The sequence below is a fragment of the Ixodes scapularis genome, unplaced genomic scaffold, assembly GCF_016920785.2.
Source record: "Ixodes scapularis isolate PalLabHiFi unplaced genomic scaffold, ASM1692078v2 ptg001727l_1___fragment_2___debris__unscaffolded, whole genome shotgun sequence".
NCBI lineage: Eukaryota > Metazoa > Arthropoda > Arachnida > Ixodida > Ixodidae > Ixodes > Ixodes scapularis.
Genome location: NW_024610189.1, coordinates 48,751 through 66,549, shown reverse-complemented (window position 1 = coordinate 66,549; position 17,799 = coordinate 48,751). Strand labels below are relative to the sequence as shown.

The 17,799-nt window shown below is 44.2% G+C and overlaps 1 protein-coding gene across 1 annotated transcript in view; it reads left to right on the top strand.

Moving 5' to 3' along the window:
* The first annotated feature begins 1,165 nt into the window (after nucleotides 1-1,165).
* LOC121834583 (nicalin-1-like) overlaps nucleotides 1,166-17,799 on the top strand; it is a 30,953-nt gene continuing 14,319 nt past the window's right edge. The window contains exons 1-7 of the mRNA XM_042288315.1: nucleotides 1,166-1,501; nucleotides 3,444-3,634; nucleotides 6,676-6,820; nucleotides 9,059-9,153; nucleotides 12,468-12,551; nucleotides 14,178-14,281; nucleotides 16,308-16,396. Coding sequence (XP_042144249.1) covers nucleotides 1,327-1,501; nucleotides 3,444-3,634; nucleotides 6,676-6,820; nucleotides 9,059-9,153; nucleotides 12,468-12,551; nucleotides 14,178-14,281; nucleotides 16,308-16,396 — 883 coding nt within the window. The 5' untranslated portion in view covers nucleotides 1,166-1,326. The remainder of the gene's footprint in view (nucleotides 1,502-3,443; nucleotides 3,635-6,675; nucleotides 6,821-9,058; nucleotides 9,154-12,467; nucleotides 12,552-14,177; nucleotides 14,282-16,307; nucleotides 16,397-17,799) is intronic.

Genomic DNA, 17,799 nt, shown 5'->3' with positions numbered 1-17,799 from the left:
AATTGCTCATTGCATTATGGGACGTTTCCCATAACGACGTCACGTGTGACATCCCGAGGGCAAATTTTCCCGCTACATTTGGCAGGAAATTTTTCCGCTAAATTCAGCGGGAAAATTTTTCTGCTAAATTTAGCGGGGAAATTTTACTCCTAAAGTTAGTGGAAAAATTTTTCTGCTAAATTTAGCGGAAAAATTTCGCCGCTAAATTTAGCAGAAAATTTTACCCTCTTGACGTCACACGTGACCCTCCCTTGCGTACCTTCCCCTCCTTCTCCCCAAGAGCTGTGCTCTAATTTGGCATTACAGAGAATTGTAAACATCTTTGATTTTTTTATAAAAATATTTATGAAAGTCATCTTCACTAAACAACTTCACTAAAAGTTGTTTGGTCAAATGCAATTTTTGAGCCCGGTTTATCAAAATGAGTTTTCTTAGGATCTCGGTCTTGAAACGACGACAGAGTCTTTTATCAAACATTTTTAATGGAACTCTGACCATGTGGAGCATCCTCAGTCTACAGATACGATTGCATGCAGATTGCATGTACCTTTGTCCATTAACCTCTTGATAATAAAATGATGACCATTCGGTAATATATTTGATGAAGGCAGTGAACTGCAGTAAAATGCTATGGCAATGCATCGATGAAACTTCAAAACACAATGCGGCCAGTATTGTCAACCCTGCAGTTTTTGTGATGTAGTAGTCATCCATTTAAACTTTTCTCATGATTGATAATGTAAGACGGTGTTTTTACGTAAGGTAAATGCCGATTTTGCATATTCTGATGCGAAAGTTCACGAACAAAGATGCGACGCATAGCACATGAACGCACGCAAGTGTAATATAAATCTGCAGCTGTGAGAAATGTGACATCTGTTTCAACACTCCAGTCAATTTCATATTTGTTTGTCTTTTAATACAAATTTTAAAACAAGGTAAAAAAAAATAGCTGATTTCTTTTGTCGAGGTTTTGATAACCTAAAACTAACCATAATTATTGAATGTTTAAAAAAAAAAAGAAAACACAAAACGCAAACTTTAAAATAAAAAAAAAATAAAAAAAAAAGGGACACGTTGCCGTGGGTAATGACTAGATGGCGCGAGTCAACGACCGATTAAGAGCTTAGGGGTTTCCATTGATCCACAGTAATAGGTATTACATTTTTCAACATCATCATCGTCAGCCGAGAGGCAGGTGAGCGAGGTCAACTTTTTCGCAGCGGCGAGGTAAATCTCGTTGAAGTGGGTAACTGGGGGGAATCCTCGCAAGGAGGAAAACATCGACAAAAATCTTCTTCACTTCTCGTCTTCGAGACTTTCACAATGTATTTGGACGGAGCCGAAGGCGTCTTTGAGTTCCTGCGGGGCAACCTACCTTTCTACGTGATCGTTTTCGTGCCACTTTTAATTGCCATTTCGCCGGTCACGCCTGTGCTCGGAGCCCACGAGTTCACCGTGTACCGCATGCAGCACTACGATTTGCAAGGATCGCCGCACGGTAAGTGGCTTCTCCAATAAAGTGCTCAGCTCCGATTTGCGTGTCATCTTGAGGCCGAAAGTACGACTGCTTATCGTACGCTGGAATAGCGTTGTGTGTATGTTTAGGCAGCGAGTTTTGTCGGCCTTTAATGGGCGTCCGGTGTCTTCGCCGCAGACGATAAATTTAGCCAGTGCTGTTCCACTGGTAGCCTGGAGGGGGTTCTTTAACGTTCATCACGCGTTAGTGATTTGTGTCCGCACGCCGGTGCGATGCTCATCGAAACGGGTAAGGGCGGAGATCGGACATTGAACCCGTCGCGCCGATGAAAACTGCGCGTTTAACGTCTTTGCAAAGTTCTTCCACGGACGCGACGCCAAAGAGGAAGTTCGCAGTATCCTACCTAGGTTGGAAAGGCAATCATTTATACCCTGCCGTAGCGCGCTTACTTGTTCCGAATATTCATGTATTACACTCGAACTTGTTACACTACTTGCACGTTTGAGTCAGGTGTCTACCGGTAAATTTAACATAACATTTTTGCCAGTAGCTTTTTGCACATATCAACGTCATTTCTCGTACCGCAAGTCCGCTCCTATTTTTTTTTCTTTTGAATTTATAATTTGACTTATTTAATTAGATTATCTCTTGCAACTTCAAACTGCCTGCTTCAGGGTAGAGAGCTCTTTGCCCATCTCTGATTGGAGAAGTTTCTTTGGAATCCTTTTTGACACAAATACCGCATGCTCCACTGTAATGCGGCCACTTTTCGGGGTTAAATATTGCTATCGTCATTCCATCGAGAGGTGGCAGAAGCTACTGCCCGATACAGACGGTATAGCCAATACCATTCATTCGTCCATTTGGTCATAGTGTTCTTTACCACCACTGAATGCTCGATAACTACCAGATTCTGTAACAAATGACAGAAATCATTTGTTTCGTCCTCTATGGGCTTTGCTCCTCCCGATGTTAAATCGCCACACAAAGATGATAGCATGAAGGCTACTCAACATGGCCGTTCAGTTAACCACATCGACTGGTCTTGGTCTTAGTATGGCCAAAATGCACTGTACACCCTTGCCGGAATGTTAACAACCAGCCGGAAAATGCCAATAGATCTTTTGCAGAACTCCCAAAAGACTGTGCATGGAGTCGGTGCGCAATGAATTGCGGGAACGTCCTGGATCCTTGTTTTCACAGCGCCTGCCACGTGGCACTGAAAAGAACGAGAGGGGGAAGGGAAGGCACAGTACCTTGCCTGCCCTCTCCCGTTCACCCATGTTTCCTTCGTCGTCTGCTGCAGCCAGTTCTGTACAGAATGTTTGCAGCAGTTTCTTCGGCACCGTCGAGGGCGCTGCACATTCGGCAAGATAGAAGCCCTAAAGGTTGTTGCAGAGAGCTGAACTTGGGGAGCGTTCAGTTGCCTACGGCTGATGGCATTCGAGGCCTTTTCATTTTACTCGCCTATTTACTGCCAATAGTGAGACATCGCCGCCTGAAGTGGTTTGGCTTTGTAGTGATAGCTTTATATGGAAACATTGCCTTTGCCTTTTTTGTTCGTGTTAGCTTGACTGCATAGCGTTATAATGTCACGTGACATTAATTTTCAAGCTATATTTAGCAGGGAAATTGAGGTTGCTACAGTTTTAAGTCGTGGTGTCATACGACCTGAGGTCGTGATGTGGTCATGTGACTCGACACCACATCACGTCAGACCACATGACATCAATTTCTCTGATGAATTTAGCGGGAAAATCATCACGGTGTAGCGCGGTGCCACAATGTCGTGGTGTTACGTGACGTCCCAATTTCCTCGCTAAATTTTGCAGGGAAATAAATCCACCTAATTTTGTTAACGAGTGCTGCTCGTTAAAGACCCTTTCGAGTGCCCTCACGTTCAATTACTTCATTCATTTGACAGTGCGTCTATGTCGAACAATTTTATTTCCCGTCACCGCAGGCTGCAGGAGCTCAGCGGTGAACACGGAGGCAAGAACATTACACTCGTCCTCGTACGGTCGGAAAGTGGTGATAGCCCGGCTGGGCGACCTCACGCATGGCCAGTTCAGCGAGGTGGTGCAGCAGGGGGCGGCGGGGCTGCTCATCCTTCTGCCCGTCAACACGAGCACCATTTCACCGGAGAAACAGAAGGTAGCCAGGCAACCCTTTTAATGGTCCATGGCCTGTCTGTGTCGCTTTCATCCCATCCTCGTTGCCAGCGAAGTGCAGTCGAGTCCTGCTTGATGAGACACTTTTGTTTTGCAGGGAGGCTTGAGTCACTAAATTAGGTGCGCTTAGAGTATGGACACCTCATTCCCCGATTGCCTTGTGGGCACTGCTATCTTGTTGCCCGGCGCAGTGCGTGCTATGCAACTGGCGATAGTTACGATTAAAAAATGCAACTACCAGAACTTTCTTTGCGTGTCTGGATTCTCGGGCTATATTGTTGTGCTCTGTTGCAGACTGTTTTAGCTCTTCTAGAGGACAGGAAAGCATTTCTTGCAATTTCAAATAAAGCTTTAGATGACTGGCAACCGTGATTTTAGGCATAAGGTAGCCGAGATGTCGTTACTTTGAGGCATAGCCTATCTAGTGGCTGTAGGCTATGCCATTCAGATAATGAGCTATAAAGCTTAAGACCGTAAGAAAAAAAAAAAAAAAAAACTTAAATGACGAATATCTTTTTTCTGACCACGCCTATAGGCCATCGATCACCGTTTGAGCCTTATCACAAACTAATGGACTGTCAAAAAAAAAAAAATATACACACTAAGAACCACTGAAAAGATAAAAGACAAAGTTTTTTTTTTAAACTGTTTGGTTAGAACATCTGTGTCAACAAATGAATTTTACGAGAAAAAAAAAAAAGTTAAAGCAGTATTGACGGCGCAAAACGCAATTTAGTCGGTGTCACGTCTTCCTTTTGCACATGGCTCTCCAGCGGTGATATCACGCTCCCCCACTGTGCAGACGTGGCGCCTCCGCCGGCTTCACGGCTTCTGTGACGATGCATCTGCGTTGCTGTGCTTTTCTTTATGTTTTATTTCTGAGGCGCGTCTGCTTTGACCTTGAGCGGCGCGTGCTTGATGACATATTTTCATGGCGATCTTTCAGGCACAGCACCGACGACGCCTTTTCCCGTAATGGGACATATATAAGGCTTTCACCTTTATAGTTTTGGGAACGGCGGTTGCACTTGTCTAACATGACTAACTGCTTGCATCATTCTTTGTAACAAAGGTGACTTTATTTAAATAATTCAGCTGTATTGTGGCATATTTTTAGACCTCAAGAGCTCAGTAGACTCTTTAATTGATGTTACAGGTGTTGCTTAACAAATGGTTGTCGGTAAGCCTCACTATTATTTACAGTGCTGTCCTGAGCCTGCGTGCACGTTTCATGTTTCCAACAAGTTGGACGAGAAATGCTAAATATGAAGGAACCGCAATCAAGGCTATGACAAAAACAAGGTAGAACGCAAAGAAAGCATTGTGCTGCGGATCTGTGGTGTACTATCTGCATTTCAACAATATAAGCATTCCTTCATTGAAAAGCGTACGTGTTACGGAGGCGAATTCTCCGACGAACCAAAAATAGACTACGTCAGTTAGAGTACACTAACTTTCAGAAGTAATAACCGTGGGTGTGGGGCACATTTTGTATATTCTGAATTTTTCTTTTATTTGTCGTTTAATTGAATAGCTGTACATGTGTTGGTGTTTATATGCCTTCTGCAAGTACATTGTTAATTTAAGAAATAAAATTTTAGAGTCTTTTCCTCGCATTATACCAACCTCAGTTTCCTTTGAAAGAAGAACAAATTGGCCACAATTTGATGCGTCATATTGCTTCATACACAAATTAGTTAGGAAAAAAAAAAGTGTTTCCACAGATCCTTTGAAAATTGCTACTTTTCCCGTGGTCAGGAAAGAGTTAAGCTTCGCCTTTAAGAGTGGAACGCGATAGCGTTATCGGGCCCCGTTCACAAAGCCTTCTAAGTTCTAATTAAACCCGTGCTCGTTTTTAAGCCGTGCAAGTGTGTGTGCATGGTCTAGGGCTCTAGGCGGTAGCGTTACTTGACGTCACGCGTTTTCATTGAAATTTTCTGCTAAATTTGGCAGAAAAATTTCCCTCAAAATTTTGCAAGAAATTTTTTTGACAAATTTGGCAAGGAAATTTTCTGTGAAATTCGGGGGGAAAAAATTTAGCGGGTCGATAGGGTCATGATGTGACAGCCACGTGCGACGTCACACGTGGCTGCGCTCATTTCATTGTCGCATTTTTTGGTCATGCCGATGCCAGATTTTTTGCAACACGAGCTGCTAATTGCTATCACTTTAAACGAATGTTTCATATGTCTGTTCCTTATAAAAGCTTGACTTAGTTAAGGAGCACCTTGAGTAACTGAGTGTTTCGAATGAGGTGACTGCGTAGCACATCCTAGGGAGCATGGTAGAATCGGGACATATTCCCCTATGGGTTCTTAGAGGGAATCAAGGTCTGTAACAGGAATTTTGAAATGGCAGGCTTTTAATAAACAATCCATTCTTTCTTGGGGTGGGAGGTTTATTCTGGAGATTTGATGTTACGGACAGACGTAACATCATAAACAGACGTGATGTCACAGGCGGTTGTAACATCACTAACGAAGCATGGATCTTTTTCCCGTTAAATTTAGTAGGCAGTGCTTCTCTGGGCATCTAATTTAACCCCTTAACCGTGTTGGATGAGACTAACTCGTCAATGTGGAGCCGTCCCCAAACCAATTAAGACGAGTACAGCTTGTCTGCTTTCTCCCGGTTCATGCACTCAACCGTTTCGGACGAACCAGGCTTGCTCATGGCTTAATTTGCGACTGCGGCAACAGATGGCTGCACTGAATTTTTTAAAATTTTGCTCCCATTTCATTTGTCATTAGAAATATGATTTCGAAGACAACAATTAAGCAGTTGAGGGTTGGAAATTCCCAAAAACTAGAAACAATGAAGGGGTTAACCCAAAAACTCACCAGAGACGGATTTTTTTTGCCCCCAGAAGTTTCGCAGGAGCCTTTGCATTTCTTACCTTAGGATTTTCGGCTTGCCCGCTTGTACTTTTTTGGGGGGCACCTTCCGGGATGGAACCTTAGGCCTCTCGAAGTGGGACATCAAGTCCGCACGCGTGCGCATTCTGTCGCTTATTGGCGTGCGCAGAGGCTGATGGAGCTAGAGCACATCTTGCAAGAGGACACGGTCCCCATACCCATCTACTTTGCCTACGAGACGGAAGAACTGAGCGACATGTATCGGAGCGTCCAGCGGACTGCGGACAGCGGCCGTTCGGGCAGTGTTGCCCAAGGTATGCTACAACCTTGTGTCTGGTTGAATCCTCATTCGTTAGCCCGCCAATGCACTGCAGCAACCGTCCATTTCATACTACGTTTGTGAGAATTAAAGTGTCAAAAGGCAGTGGACAAGTAGAAGAGTAATGTACAAGCCAAGCACTCAGTATGCATGTTTCTCTTCTATTAACTCATTGGTTTTTTGGCTCTTCAATCTACACTGTTATGGACTACCAGGTGTCCCACTTTCTTACACTATGACCACCTTAGTCTCTTGAAGATTCATGCCCTAGGGTTTGATGGCTGACAGACTAACCATTGCTCTATCGTGCTGTTGTCGAACGGCTGGTGGGTCTAATAGCTAAGAGCTGTGTGGGAGGTTATGTCTAGGAAATCCTCTAAGCAGTGGTTTGCTGCGTTGTAGTATGGTGCTCCATCTCGTTTTTGCGTTAAGTGCTTTGCCATCAGGTTTGTCGGTTCTACCGCGTGGTTGAAATGGATCGAATGCTCTTTAAACCGACCGAATAAATCGGTGTCTTAATTTATGGCGCTAGGATTTACTACAGAAGTGCCTGAAGTTAGTGGAAGCTTTCGCTATAATTTTGGAGAGATTGGCTCAGCTAAGTAAATAAAAATAAAAAGACTGTTTTCTTCCTACTTAGCATGTACACTAAAAAATATTATGGGTTTCTGGGGCACTTATTTGGGCCAAATGAAATGAAGAATAGGTAAGCCAATTCTGTTTTCTTTCCATTTCATGCGTGTTTCAATCGTAGTAAACGCCGAAATAGCCAGCAGCAATGTCCTGATGATTTCTGGATGAAAGGTTTAGCGCTAAATTTACCATAGACAAAACCAGTTTTTATTTTATTTCTTTTGACTCTGGAGGTTTCATGTATTCATACTCTCAATTAATCAATGCACTAACTTCAAGCACCTCTGTAGTAAATCCCAGCATGATAAGCTATGCGGTCAGTTTAAAGTGCGTTAAGTTCATTTTGCCCAGGCTGTAGATACTGACATCTCCGTGCTGCCGTGCACCTTCACGCAGAACAAAAATGTTGTGGGAGAAAAGAGAAGGGCGCTATATGGGCCAAGTTCTGAGCTTGGTTTGAGAGGTTCCAGTGTCTGTGGCCCACAAGCACTCCATAAACAAGGTGACGAGAGGTCGTAACGTTCGGGCAGAACGTTAACTCTTTCATTGAACACATTTGGTATCTTTAGAATGACGAAGAGTTTTCCCGTCGTCCTGCCTGTGTCATGGGATTTCCGTTTTCAACAATGCCCATTCTTCGCGTGACCTTCAAGCGTACGGGCACAGTCGAGATGCTACAGAAGGCAGCATGCTCGTGTATCGTGAGACAACTGTAAGACTGCCTCGTTGTACTACAGCATGTATGCTAACACTTCGAACCCACTTCAGATAGCTTGCAAACATTGGTTTCTCAACGTACGGGGCCACGATTAACTACGGAGGTGCTGCTAGGTGGTGGAAGCTTGGAGTGGAAAATATGAGTAAGTCAACCTACCTCGTTTAAACAACAAAAAAAATCTGTTTTTGGCAATCTGCGGTGGCATTTACAGACGGTGTCGTGCCCGTGCTCATGTGCCTTCGACATATGTAGAAAGCGTCTAGAGCAGGCCGGCGCTCAGCTTAGCAGACAATCCTTCAAAACCTTTCACTATGCTGGTGCGCATCTCTAATGTACAATCTAAAAGTGTGATAATTTACTAATAATAGAAAGAAAATACCGAATATGGAAGCAGAGATTTAAATATACTCGTGGCTGCACATTTTTGGTACGGGGATGATCGGTCGAGGATCCGCAAACTTTTGTGTCTCACATTGCACTAACTTTTGCCAGCACACACAACTGGGCATGCACGGTCATGACACCGTCTGCGAACACCGCTGCTTATAATCCAGAACAGATTTTTTTTTTTTTACGGCGCAATACACCGAGAAGCCGACTTTTGCGAGCCATCCAAAGTGGGTTCGAAGCATTAGTGTATATGTGCTGTAGAACTGTCCGTGACTGTAATCAGTTAATTTGGACTGTTCATTCTGGTGTGACTATTCTAATATTCCTGTGTACCGTAATCCTCGTTATAATTGAAGTTTTCTAAAAAAAAAGAAAAAAATGACAGCTCTGCTACTCAGATTTATGCAGCCTGCATGCTAAGGTTGGTACGCGACTCGTTATGGCACACTGCACGAATGATGACGCCCTCCAACGCGTTAACTCTGCTTTCAGAACTGTGGGGGATGCTGAAGGCAAGCGGATTCCAGCTGGTCGTCTCTGGAAGCCAAGCCAAAGTCATGTCGGATGTCCAGCTCTCAAGCATACAGGTCTGCGATGCCGTTAATTAATTGCCGATAGAACTTGCACCTGAAGGAAGTGCCATGTTTTGACGTGTCAAACAATAGGGTTTGGAGGTGCGAGCATGCAGATAAGGTTCTTTGTGTCGCAAGTCAGATCCCATAGGTGCTCGTGCACATACAGTAGGCTTGCAATAATTCAAACTCGGATATTTCATACCCGTGGGTAATTCAAACAAATTAAAAAGATTATGTTTGTTCCGATATGTTTCCAGCTTATTTATAAGCCGCCTAATTCGAACGGCGTTTTCGTGTAATTCATACTTTCTGTTCCCGCGGCCCTGCTGGGCGTGCTTACCAGGCACCGGTGTGCTGCAGAAAAGCAACACCCGTGGAGCCCACTTCCGCGAGTGTTGCTTCTCTGCAGTGCGCTGGTGCTCGGTAAGAAGCGTGCTCAACAGGTCTAATGATCCGTAACAGACTACTTTTTTTAGTAGATGAACAAACTTAAAATTGTAGGTGTCATGTGCTGTCTAGGTGTCGGTATCATGTCTGACTAACTCGCAGTAGCTCAATGGTGCTGTCACTTGGGGCAGCGGTACCTTCAACATTTTTCCGATTTGATTTGCGATAGACAACACTTAAAAGCTTGATTTTCGCATTTGGAACTACCGAAGTAAGTACAAGTTTTAAGAAAGGCGTCTCAAAAGCAAGTGGAGAATGTTATAGAAACAACCATTTACCTAACCTAAGCCTAACCACGGCAGCGGCGGCTCTTTCAATGCAATCGGCACTCCGTTCAAATCTGTCAGTGCTTCCGAAAAAAGATTGGGTTCTTCGAAAACATTTACTGAACATGTGGCCATGGCTTTGCGAGTTTAGTGGTGTGCGGCATCGGCGTGCTTTCTGAGCGATGTGATCTGCCCTTCTTGTCGCAAGTGGGGCTAGGAAACACGAAAGCTTTTCATTCTTCCTAAAGCTGCACTTAAAGAAGAATGGGCGCCTTGAGTGGGTTTTTTCTTTCGACGTTTACGTCAAAATGTGCTGCTTCAGATGGAAACGTAAACGCAAAGCAAAGCTACAACAGTGGGAGCTTGCGCGGGTTTTGCCGTTTGTCAACTTGAACGCCCTAAACTCTCGCACTTCAGCGTGATTCTCAGCCTGCTTACACCAGTGCACCACAAGACTTTCACTGGCAAGAAAGTTTATGCTGCTGCCTGCCACAGAAACTGCCAGCCGTGACCTCGTGAAGACCGAAATAGGGAGGAGCAGCTAATGTCATAATGGTGTTCGATGGCACATGGTTCAAGAGTGGCCAGAAAAGTCACACGATACAGGGAGGGACGATTTTATTGACTCTGGATGTTTCCTGGACAGCCTATCTTGGTTACGTCCCAATTTTGTATGAAGGAGCTGATTTTTGGAGCGTAGTTTCTAACTTTCAAATGCATTTTTCTCGTTTTGCAACTTTGTATTGTCTTCTCAGCTTGTGCACTTGGCGTCTTCCCTTCATAATGAAATCTTTAATGTATTATCATGAGGATACATGGCGTGCCAGTATTGATTTGGAATTGCAATATCTTAATTATGTTTTTGCATATTTTAACTAACTAAAAGGAAGGCTTTATGACATCTTTATCTTCCTCTTCTAGGTTAGAAAATTTTATGCTGCATTTGGGTAGTTGTTAGGACTCTAGACTTCATAAGAAGCAAAATGAGCTATTGCTCATTTCGCTTTTTACTTATTTGCTCTGGAACACAAAACTATGAAAGCTGCACTAAAACTAATCATTGTTTTAAAAAGAGAATACAAAACTTTATAAGTAGCTAAAGTTCCATTATTCCAGAGCAAATGTCAAAAAAAAAAAGCGTCTCTGAGCTGTCTCTAATTGCCGGCGTAACTTATCATTAGACATAGAGGTTAAGACCTCGAACGCCTAAATTCGTGTTGAGACGTAACGCTGCCTCTGGGCGCTGCAAGTTGAAGGTTCACGCTCATACTGTCCGGCAGCATACGCTGTGCAACGTTGTTAGCGCAAACGCAATCTCTGCACTCATTTGCCTTTTACTGAGACACTACTGACGACCGTCAAATTCTGCATCTTAAGTTAGTAAACCAAAGGGGTACCTTTCACCTCACTAGTAATTTTGATGATAGCCTTTCATTCCTATGAGGAAACAATGAAAAACCAGGGATCGCTTGTTCATGCTAACTGCACCGTGCTTTGTACAACCATTGACAAAGGAAAAAAGAATGCGTAGTCGTGCTTGTTCATGTCACTTAGTAGCGATACAGCGGAACCTTGGTTGTGCGTCCCCGGTTTATGTGACATCCCACATTTTATGACCAATTTGCCCAGTCCCGGCGAACACCCCATAGAAATAGTGTATTAAAAGTTTGGTTCACACAACACGCGATTCCAAGCGTTCTGCGTCGTACGACGTTCTGGCGAAAAACGCAAGACGAATTCGACGGCTGCGCAAGGAGGGGGGTGGCGGCGCAGCAATGCGGAAGAGTTCAGAGGGTCCAAAAACACGCCGCCGGCAACCCAAGACAGCTGCAGCGCCGGGTGGGAGAAGGAGACGGTGCTTTCCCTTCTCCTCCCCGCGTTGTGAAATGCCTCGGCATTTTCGCGTTGCGTCCTTGCTCGGCTCATTCCATCATTCTCTCATCTCTCGTTTACCCCCGCTCTCCTCTGTGCGCCACTTTCTCCAACTCGTTTCTTTTCCCGAAATTGAGCACGCTTCCGCTGGTTCCCGCCGTTCCCGCTTTCGGAAAGCGTGAAAAGTGACGAGGATCCCATCGTCGCAATGTGCACGCCGGCAAACGATGACTCGCAAACAGACACCATTGACAACACGAGAAAAGCTAGAAATTATTGAAGCTGATGTTGCGCGACCAGTCCAGCAGGCGATTACCGATTTCTTTTGCGGTGAGAATAAAGTTACTCTCGCCTTTACCGTACAATTCTACGGTTTTGCTCCAATTTGTTCCGACGGTTTTTGCTTCGTTAAAGTACAGCAGATTATTAGCTCAGACATCATTTAAAACCTCCGCTTTTCTTTTTTGCGCGAGGCCGATCACTGTATCAGTAATTGTTGTTTTCTCGGATGATACGACTGACGGATTATACAACAATTTCACACGGTCCCACAAAAGTCATATAATTGGGGTTCTACTATAGAGATGTATTTCTCAATGGGTTGTTTTATGTGTCCACACACCTTTTAAGTGGAAATCCAAGGATTGCCAACGTGTGAATGCGTTCGTAGCGTTAAGTGCTGCTTGAGTGAAAGCGGCGAAGAGGTGTTTGACTGTTAAATCTTTTTTCCTCGCTCTTCAGGGCAAGCTGTCTGGGTTTGGAGTTGAGGAGCAGCTCCCCACAGGGGTGATTGTGGCTCACTATGACACTCATGGAATCAGCCCAGTGAGTAGTGCTTTTGCTGTTTTTTTATTGTCACTGCTCTCTTAGCATTACCTAAAGACACTAAACGAGCTACGTTTGCGGTGTTGGCGATCAATTTCTCGATACTCTTGCTGACAATGGCAATAGCATTTTGGTGTTTAGTACGGAGCGGGTGCAATTGGCGGAAGTTGCTGTTAGGAAATGTGACTTCTTGAGCTTTCAGATACAGTGTCAGAGAGCTCAGGCAATATAGTTTTGCCTGAACTTTTGTTTGTACCTCGATCACCTACCAAAAGTGGTGGCTGTACGTTGCCCAAGTCTAAAAAACAGTGTGGCGGAAAAAAGGCAGACGGATTGTTCTCAAAGGGGTAGCTTTATACGGCCAGCCAACCTTGAGAGCCACATAAGCACAAAATGTCTAGGTCGGTCAATTCATAACTGCTAAACGATCCTAAAAACATGGCAAATGGTGCCAGGGTTTGAACCCCAGTCACCAGCATGGAAGTCGAGTGCGCTGCCAACTTAACTTTGGACCCAATACGCAGGAACGGGAGGAGCAGAGGCAGGTGGTGTGAGAAAGTGCATGGAGTAGAGAGGGGTGGAAAGGGCAAGAATGAGAGGAGCAGAAACAGGTGGTGTAGGAAGAGCATGCGTGACGAGGAGCGGAAAGGGCAGGCAAGCGCACTTCCGCTCCCTTAGTGACCCAGAAAAATCAGTGCGAAGGCTTTGTATCTAGGTGGTGCTGAAGGGAAGCATGCAGCGTCACAAAGAGACAATGGTGCGACGTAATCTGTTTCCAAACAAAACCCTGCCTGAGGCACCACCCGTACTGAGAGCACCACTCACCGTATAAAGCTAGCGCATTTAGTACTACCCCAAAAAAGCAATTTCTGCAAAAAGATTTTGATTTTGAACAATGCCATGTTAACATCCGCCAACATCTAGAGAGCATTCCCAGAAAGTTTCATTAGTTTACACTGGATAGTTAATTTTTTATAAATTATTTTCGGTTCACCGATGATGAAGAAAGGGTAGACGTTGGAGCACTTTAAACACATTTGTCTCAGTTTAGCTTTTTGGCAGCAAATCTCACCTTTACAAAACTCGTTTCAGTATGAAACTATGGATAAACTTAATATTTGCAGCTTATATGCCTAAACTTTATGGAGCCGGTTATTGTGAACTTAGATTTTGCGTTTTCATGTTCAGTTATTATGAAAAATTGTAATTGTCAAAACTTAGTATAAATGTAAGAAAAAAAAAATTTTTTTTTTAATATTTTTTTTTTTTTGCCTGAATAATGCATATTTTCGGAAATTTATTTTCTTAGTAACTGGCAACAGATATTTCAGTATGCACTTTACCAAAAAAATATGTGGTTATCAACACCCTTTCTCAATGATAGATTCATCGAGCAGATTCCATGCAAAGCTATGCTTTACTTCATTTTGTGGGTATAGTAGCTCATGAAATTAGTTCAGAGGGCTAAAACTTCGCATGCCCTCCTTTTATATGGCTACAAACATCACCTGCGAATATCAGAGCGATTGAGTGAGTGGTTCGGAAGTTGACATTCCCAGGTAGTGTTCCCCCCTAGACGCGTCTAGCAAAATGACCGAACATGCAGCCAATTTTCTTGTGACGCAGGCTCTGGCATTTGGAGCTGACTCCAACGGGAGTGGAGTGGCGGCACTTCTGGAACTGGCCCGCCTGCTTTCCATGCTGTACACGAGCTCCAGGACGCATCCACAGTGAGTCGGCAGTTTTAACGCGAAAGCATTCACTGTCCCATGGAGCGAAGCCGGCGTTGTCTGTAACTGTCTGGAGCAGCGAAACGGCAGTTAAATTCCCATTGGCCAATAGCACAGAAACGCAGTCGCTTCGTCACGGAAGCCGGCGGGGTGCTCAAGGTCAAAGCGGATGCTCCTCAGAAATAAAACACCAAAAAAAGCACAGCAGCGCAGATGCATCGTCGCGGGAGATGTGAAGCCTGCGGGGTTCGCCGCGCATGTGCAGTGTGGGAGCGTGGTGTCACCGCCGGAGCCCTGTGTGAAAAAGGAAGACGTGGTGCGCTGCTTGTAGGAGTGTGCTGCGTGTAGGAATGCTTTCACATTCCTGCTTGTAAGCAGTCTTACATGTCTTCAGCGTACACTATAGTTTTTTTGTTGTTTTTTTCGTTGGATACCCATGTGATCTGTTCTTCAGTGACTACAGTAGATAGCCATCTCATAGAGGACACTGGTAATAAAAGAGACGTCGTTCATGTCGTTAACACTTGATCTGAGACTATTTTGATGCTTTGTTAAATTAGATTTTTGAGAGAGCATTAACTTGAGCATAGGCTTTCTAGAAAACCCATTGTTCACCTCTTCTATTGTTAGTACACTGAGGTAATTTATCTCGTTAGTATGTAAAACAGGCTTGTGTGTTTATGCATCATCAAGAGTGATTAGTGATTTTGGCACCTGCATCTAAACCGTATCATAATTGCATCCACAAGCTTAGTTGTATGCACATGCTACTTGCAGTATTTAAATTATTTTTGTGTTAACATTTTAGTGTCACTGCATGTAACACATGCATGACACTCTTTTGTTGTATGTCCACTTGCACATACAAAGCCAAACGTCTTGGGTGCTCACCATTCAGAATGCTATATGTGGTAACATTGTTGGTGAGCTAATGCGAACAAAATACTTGAACCTAGCTTCATTTATTTTTAGAGCAGCGAGGTAAGCCCCAACTCCTTGAAGGAAGGACATAGTGATTACAGCATCAGTCAGTCTTGGCTTTAGCAAATGGTATGCCTCAGAGATCTAGAAATGTTACAAATCCCCATTCTATCTGCTAACTTTTGAATCATACCCAACACATTTTTATCTGTATCTGATCTGCTAGCAGAAAATTTTGCCACATTCGCCAGTTTCATGGCTGATGTTTGCAGGTAGCCGGGCTCTAATGACGAGTAAAGACACACCTATTCGTTTTTGGCATGTTAACTAAATTACTAATCTTCCGAATGGTCCTATTGCAACAACATCGAGAATGGGGGATGGTTTGAGCATTTCCTTTGACGGAAACACCTGAGAAAAGCATAACTAAAGGGGCGGTAACGATTTTCGGACTTTGGCCAATTTCGGGGAACCCCTCAAAACTCTCACGCTGTCATTGGAGTGGTGTCGGGGTGGTTTCTTTAGCATTGTTGAAGGTCGCGGCGAGCAATCGAGAGAAAAGATAGTTCTGACGGTAACAGCGGGGTAGGAATGGTTTTGTTGGCTATGGTTAGATGACACATCAAAAACTTGTGTACTCCCGGTGACATCACATCACACCGAGGAATAATATGTTGTTTTTTTTCGTTGCAGTTATGCAGCAGAATTTCAGCATTTCGGGGGAAGGTGGTGCATTTTCTCCCCAAGATAAACAATATAAAAAATTAAAGCAGCAAATTATTTTTAATGTTAAAATTATTACGCTGTTCCTTCGAAGAACCAATGTCAACAGAAACTCTCAGTTGTCTTACAAGGCCTTTGCCCTTTCTGTGCAAGAAATTGTGAAAAGAAAATCAGCTCAAAGCTTTTTGTGGGCTGTAATTGTTTGGTTGCTTAATCTTTCTCGAATCCTTTGCCTTCACTAATTTTCGTTTCTGTAAAATGTTGCAAAACTTAAGTACGAGTTTGGGCTCATAAAATTTACTGACTAAATTCTAGAAGTATGTGTGCCTGCCCCTGCCACTGGGCTGACGTGATCCGCGCTCCTTTTTTGTTGCGTCATCAGGTTCAACCTTGTGTTTCTGGTCTCGGCCGGCGGGAAGTTCAACTATCACGGAACCAAGAAATGGATCGAAGACAACATAGACAGCTCTGGTGAGTTGCCGGGACGTTGATTCAGCAACACTCTTTCTTCGGCATGGTTGAACCATGCCAGAACCATTTAACCATTCAACCGTTGAAACAAACAGCAGCACGGAAGCCGGTGGCAGGGGAATAAGATGACTCTGGGGCCCCTTCAAATCGCATCATCCTCTGAAATAACTCTTGCAGTGTTCCTGTCTTTTTTCTGTTTTGCTGCTTATGGAGTTTGCAGTCTCTTCCTGTCTTCAACCTCCGGCAAGAATTGTCCCTCGCAAAAAAATAATCCTTTTCCTTGTTTGGTTGGGGTGGGGCTGACTGGTCGGGGCAAAAGCAAGGAAGGTTTGGAGAAAAAGAAAATGCAAGCATCAAAAATGAATTTTTTGCAAAAACAAGTACAGTATGTTCAAGCAGAAGCTGATTCCTGTTCCATGCTTGTTGGACACCAAGTGTTTATCGAGATTTTTAATTAATTGTATGTTGTGTGTATGTTTATACAGCCCAGAACTTAGCCTGTTTCAACGGGCGACTTGTCTCCCAGCTGCAGATGGGAAATTTAGCCAGTGCAGTACAACCGCTAGCCTGGGATCTTTAATGTGCACCACGCAGTAGTGATACACGACTGCACGCCTGCACGATGCTCGTAGAGATTAAAACGGGCAGGGTTGGGGATTGAACCCAGGATCTCTGGGTTCTGCAGCGCCAGTTTTTTGCTCCACGTGCTCTGAGCAGGTGTGCGCTAGCCCACTTGGCCACCAATCCTTCCGCACTAGTTAGCTGTAAGAAGATTGTTTCGTGGTCCCTGCGAACCCGAAAATTCTCAACCCATAAAATAATCAGTTTACAAAATAATTGCAACGCTTCAGCGGTTGCCATCCGGAAAGACTTGGCACTCGTCGAGAGCATTTTTTACAGTGAAGCTGTTATGCGCTGGGATCTGGGAAAAAATGTGTCCGTGGATGTTGACAGAAAACTCTGCATTGGTCGTGGCAACTATGAATAAACAAAAATGAAAAGAGAGGGGGCAACCAGCGTGAGTCCGCCTTCCTTGGCAATATTAGATAGGGAAGTCCTGATCCCTTGTTATCATCTCTAGGCATCGGTCTCGAGGTCATCCTAGAAGTCGTCCGAGAGGTCATCCAAAAGTCGTTCGAGAGGTCGTCCTCGACATTGTTCTCGATGTTGTCTTAGGAGTCATCCTTGAGGTTGTCCTAGACATTGTAAAAATGACGGCTTTGCTGTTCCTCCACCTTTAGTGAAGTGGAAGGGCTCTACAATTTTACAGCGGAGCTGTTAAGGGCTAGGTTCCCCAGGGTCGTGTCCGGTACCAAAATCGTGTCGACACAAACCTACACAAACTTTTGGACAGCTACCGCCATCTATAAGCGACGGCGGCGAGCACGCAACCAGTCTGGTTG